General features: G+C 39.1%; 1 protein-coding gene across 1 annotated transcript; it reads right to left on the reverse strand.

Annotated features, from left to right (window-relative positions):
* Nucleotides 1-397: 397 nt before the first annotated feature.
* On the reverse strand, nt 398-1,357 carry LOC308267381 (olfactory receptor 51G2-like; the record flags this gene model as incomplete). The annotated part of the gene is made up of 1 exon (XM_080702048.1): nt 398-1,357. The coding sequence occupies one exon, from the start codon at nt 1,355-1,357 to the stop codon at nt 398-400; it is 960 nt and encodes a 319-aa protein (XP_080558174.1).
* Between the last annotated feature and the right edge of the window lie 4,743 nt (nt 1,358-6,100).

Consider the following 6,100-nt stretch of genomic DNA (forward strand, 5'->3'; position numbering starts at 1 on the left):
GGGGTGGAACACAGAGGCTTTCTACCTCAGGGCTATGCTCCCAGACCTTTTTAATATTTTATTTGGAAACAGGGTCTCACTAAGTTGCTGAAAGTCTCACTAAGTAGCTGAGGCTGGCTTCGAACCCGTGCGATCCTCCTGTCTCAGCCTCCCAAGTGTGGGGATTACAAGCGTGCGCCACCATGCTCGGCATGTGAAGCATGTTTTAAGGTAGGCTGTCTAAGACCAAGGCCTTCAATTCTCTACCTCAGAGCCCCTTCATGATGCTTACTTTGCTTTATTTCTTCCTCTTCAGTAGATTATTGTTGGCAATGCTGGTTCCAACATACTTAGAGAGAACACTTTACCATGGTTTTATATCATTAGTACTGATGCTATTATTGTCTTGAGGACTTGCCTACATCACACTAGAACTGACTTTGTGGGGGAAAATTAGGTGGAGGATTCCTTGGCGAATCGGCTTGGTCTTCACACTGTAGATGATGGGGTTCAGCACTGGTGGAATCATTAAGTAAATATGGGCCATGAAGATGTGAATAAGGGGAGAGGAATTTTTAGCAAAACGATGAACAATTGACAAGCCTATCATAGGCACATACAGGATGAGTACAGCACAGATGTGGGAGGCACATGTGTTAAGTGCCTTAAGCCTCCCCTCACGGGATGCAATTCTTAACACTGAGTACAGAATAAAAACATAAGATACTAAGATACCCAGGGAGTCCATGCCCCACAGCATAGTAATCACAACCAGCCCATAGATGACATTGAACCTGGTGTCCGCACAGGCAAGGCGGATCATGTCCTGGTGTAGACAGTAGGAATGAGAGAGGACATGGGAGCCACAGAAGGGGAAGAAGGCCAGGCGGGCCAGGAGTGGAATTATTAGAATAGAACTCCTGAGCAGGGCTGCAACTCCAATCTTAGCGATGAGTTTTGGGGTGAGAATGGTAGCATATCGTAGAGGGTGGCAGATGGCCACATAGCGGTCAAGGGCCATGGCCAAGAGCACAGATGACTCAGTGAAGGAGAAAGTGTGAATCAAGAACATTTGCACCACACAGACATTGAATTGGATCTCCCTGGAAATGGACCACAACACCCTAAAAAGTGATACTATTGGGGGGAGGGACATGCCCATGTCAGTGAGGGAAAGCATGGCCAGGAAGTAGTACATGGGCTCATGGAGCCTGGGGTCTGTGCGGACGATATGCAAGATGGAGCAGTTGCCTGTTATGCCCACTAGGTAGAGGAGGCAGAAAGGGATGGAAATCCAGTGGTGAAATTCCTCATAGCCAGGGATGCCTGTGAGATAGAATGTGGAGGATGAAGTGCTGCTGTAGTTTGAGATTGCCATAGGGCTCTCTGTTAGACCACAGTCTGGTTCCACAGTCATGCACCAGTGGGGATAGCATTGATGAGACCAGAATCCACCTTATGAAAAAAAGAAAAGAGTGAAAGTGCGTTTACCTTTAATCATCCTTAATCCAGCTCCACAAGTCTGACCAATCTTTTTTTTTTTTTTATTTCATTGCTCCTTATTCTCAGTTAAGTTAAATATTCTCTCCATAAACACAGAACTTCACATCTGCCTATCAGGTGCCAACCCATTCAACCTCTCCACTTGTACATGGATGATCTCCTTTCAAAGACAATACCCAGACAAAGAAGCATATGCACAAATTCAAGTCCACATCTTTACTTTCATAATTTTCTTAGAAAAATGTTTTGGCCAGTCATGCTAGTCTTACATTAGCTATTATTTAGTGACTTCTGCAATGATTTACATTAAATTTCTTTTTCTGCCTATGCTTGATATTTTCTTTAACAGTGCTAGCATAACATTTATAGAATTCAAGCAAGTATTGGCAACCATGATATCTGCTACTATTTACCTATCCCCAACTATATAATTGATGTTATAGGCCTGGTCTCTTCAGAAAATTCCAGTATCAATTTGTTCGGTACTGTCACCTCCAAAACTTACTACAGGATAGTACAATCTTTATTGAAAATATCTGTAAAATTTCAAAGAAAATATTATAGTAAAACATAAAAATGGAATTCTACTTAGCCATAAAGAACAAAATTACATCATTTGCAGAAAAATGGATAGAACTGAAAAACATTATGCTAAGTGATATTAGTCAGTCACAAAAAGTAAAAAAATTGGATGCTCTCCCTGATATACGGAAGCTAGGGAGGAAAACGGTCATAGAAGGAACTCTAGACAAGAAAGGAGAAACCATAGATGAGCAAATAAGGTGATGGAAGGGAGAAAAGGGAAATTCCCTAATGTACATGATGTACATTCACAAACAAAGTCAATCACTAAGCCAAACATGAAAAAGAGGGAGGGCAAGGGAATGGGGAGGAGCTAAATTAGTGATGTGTGCATGTACGCCTCTACCATCTTGTACTCCATTAAGACACATGACTTAAAATTCACTAATAAAAATTTTAATAACATAAAAATGTACAATTCAAAAATAGAATTGTCCTAGGCTTGATGTTAAAATTTTTCTATCAAGTTTCAGACTTGTTTAGAGAATAGTGGTTTTCACAAAAATTATAAATAAGACCTGTGGAAATACAGTTTAGAAACTCATGGTTTAAAACAAAATAAAGAAAAACAAAAATAATAAAGTACATATTAGAGGCAGAATGAGCCTGTCAACATCTAACATTGACACTTTCTGACATGTTCAAAGACTGAACAAATACTTTTCCCCACTTATGTGTTAAAAAAATATATATATCTCTGTTGTAAGACAGAAAAGATGCCTCTCCAAACCCTACTCATGCTTCACACACCAAACATCCACCCTCAACAAAATGCTGACTGAGAATTAACAATCAATGGGACAGATTATTTCCCATCACAAGTAAATAATTTGGCATCTTCCTTCTTGCAACTTCTAGTTTGGCCTCTTAAGACTCTCATTCTGTGTGGTGTGGTAGCACATGCCTTTAGTCTCAGGATGAGATAGAACAATAGGATCATGAGTGAACTCAGAGCCAGCATCAGCAATTTAGAGAGGTCCTCAGAAACTTAGCAAGGCCCTGTTTCAAAATACAAAATAAAGAGGGCTGGGATATAGATCAAAGGTAGAATATCCCTGAGTTCAATCTCCAGTACCCCAAAAGACTCTCAATTCCATTTAAGACTCATGTAGATGAGCCCTGAATGCAGCGGATACATGCCTGGGATGTTTAACAATTGGGATTTTTCTGATAAATGAAAAACCCATAAACAGGAAATTAAATAAATAAATTCCAGAAATAAATTCAGTCTTTCCTACTGTTCACATTATAACGATGCTTTATCCACATGTATAAACCAGTACAGCCCTGCCGTTACGTTCACCGTGTCTGCCTTCCTGTGTCCAGTCCTCCCGCTCTGACTCTGGGCTCGTCCGCCTTGTCCTTCTCCCATGCTCGCACTCATTCTCACCAAGTGTCAGATTTCCAGATCCAATAGCATCTTGTTGATTCTTTTCCTACACTAATCAGCACTAGAAAATCTGTCTCTTTTTCACATCATTGTCCAGTCAGTTCAGGCTAATCCCTTGATCTTATAACCTTCATCTCCTATTGTTCAGAAGGTAATCTGAAGTTAAATTGAAAGCTGGAAGATACCTGACCTGAAGAGGAGTTTGATTCATGTTTATTCATCTCGATGATTCTTTATTGCGGATTTAAGGAGACACCTATCTATTATCTCCCTCTCTGATACCCTATTTCTATGTTTTCTGAAGTCACAACAATCTAGATAATATTCTGGATCCAATACTCACTTTTTAATTGTGGACACATACTTTTTAAATTTGCACTAAAGTTGCCTGCCCTGCATACTGAAAATAACAATTTGACAGGATTGTGCCGAGAATTAAAGGAGATGCATATAGAGTGATGAAATCTGGGAAATTAGTACATCCATCACCTCACTTAACGTTTGTTTGTGATAATGTGGAGGATAGAGGCAGTATGGGGAAGGAAATAATATTATGTGTATATACCAGTGTACCACTATGAGTCTCACTATCAGGTATAATTAAAATGCACCAAGAAAACATGGACAAAAATAGGAAAATGCAACAGGAAAAAAGACCTATGTAAAGTACTTTATACATACCCTTATGAAAAGAAAACACAAAGTGATCTGCTGATGTGGCAGTGATGACAATGTGGACAAGGAAAGCATTATGATATATCGGAGGGCAGCAGAAGAAAATGAGCAGAATCTGCAGTGCCCGCTCATGAATGAAAAGTACACGGATGCACATTCACAAAAGTGATGTAGGGACCTCTGTGTTAAGAATTATCAGTGTCATCTCAGATTCATTATGAAGACCCATAGCCAGAAAAATGGATCACTTTGTGGAGTGTGTGTGTGTGTGTGTGTGTGTGTGTGCGCACATGCCTTTGGGGGGAGAGAGAGAGAGAGAGAGAGAGAGAGAGAGAGAGAGAGAGAGAGAGAGAGAGAGAGAATGAATGGGAGAGAGAGAGATCCTGACTGGTGACTAAACCCAGGGGTTTTCTATCTCTGAGCTATAACTTCAGTTCTATTTTCATTTTTTATTTTGAAACAGGATCTCACTAAATTGCTGAAGGTCTCACTAAATTGCTGAGGCTGGCCTCATGTCTGCAATTCTCCTATCCTAGCCTCCCAAATGCTGGGATTGCCAAGTGTGAGCCACCACACCCAGTGATGAATTACTTTTTAAGTCTTTTTCTGTACTCAGTATTTCTCTATAATTATCATGTACTTCTGTGTGTTTTATAGTATTCAGTGCTATTTTTGGAAGAAATACAGTTCAGGGTACAATGGACAGTTTCACCGATACAAAGAATGAATTCCTAGGGACTACTAAGCTATAAATCCTAGCACTGACATTGGCATCCTGAAATTCCCACAGTTTACAAATCACTATACAATACATGTGTTTACTAATGACTAGTCCTCTAGCTATTCTACAACCCCTTACACTGTAGCACTGCTTTATTTTGACTGTGAAACTCCTTCCGCTACTGATGCGATAATTCCAGTCTCATCCACATGGCCATATAATACCCTCAGTCATTCTCCAGATCAGGAAGATAGAGTTTATGGCTTTAGTTAAAAAAAAAAAAACTTGAAGGTCTAATTATGTGTAAATTGGAGCTAAGATTTATGAACTGTATAGCCATGGGGGAAAAAAAAAACACCAATAGCATGCAGATCCTTAAAAGATAAGAAATGAAACTACCCTAAGACCCAGCTATATCACTTGTTGGTATCTTTCCAAAAGAATTAAAATCATAATACTATAGTGATACCTGCATACCCATTTTTATAACAGCATAATTCACAATAACCAGGTTATGGAACCAACCTTCATGCTATCAACAGATTAACAGATAAAGAAAATGTGATATACACATACATATTCCCACACAATATTTTTACACATCAATAAGAAAAACAAAGTTATGTCATTTGCAAGAAAATGGATAGAACTGGAGAGCTCTATGCTGGGTGAGGCAAGCTAGTCTCAATAAAATTAAAGTTCACATGTTTTCTTCAAATGTGAAGCTTGGCAAAAAAGGGGAGAAAAGAACTTCATGAAAATTAGGAGAGAGACAAGTAGAACAGTAGAAGAGAATTATAGGAGGGAGCAAAAGAAGGACAAGGGATATACAGGGAAGAAAACAGAATGAATAATATGCGCATGTATTAACATATCACTATGAATCTCACAATTGTGTGCAAATACAATGCACTAGTGAGATTTTAGTAAAAAATAAATTTAAAAACACTTAAACTTGAAATTGTATGGTACCTTGAAAGTTATTAGGTGAAATTCCAATCTCTTTCTGAAATCCCTTCTCTTTTGTGTGTGAAAGTAGTCTTTCACCCTTTATATTCAGCACATCTATGGACAGAGACATCTACCATGAAAGTCTAGGGCATCTTATGCAAGCCCCTGTTAATCTAAAACATCAGTGTTACTTCAAATCTACAAGTACAGATATGACCATAAAGATATTTTGGTGAGCCAGGTGTGGTGGTGCACGCTTGTAATCCTAGCATTTGGGAGGTTAAGACTGGAGGATCGTA

The sequence above is a fragment of the Muscardinus avellanarius genome (assembly GCF_963383645.1).
Source record: "Muscardinus avellanarius genome assembly, chromosome: 1".
In the NCBI taxonomy this organism is placed as follows: domain Eukaryota; kingdom Metazoa; phylum Chordata; class Mammalia; order Rodentia; family Gliridae; genus Muscardinus; species Muscardinus avellanarius.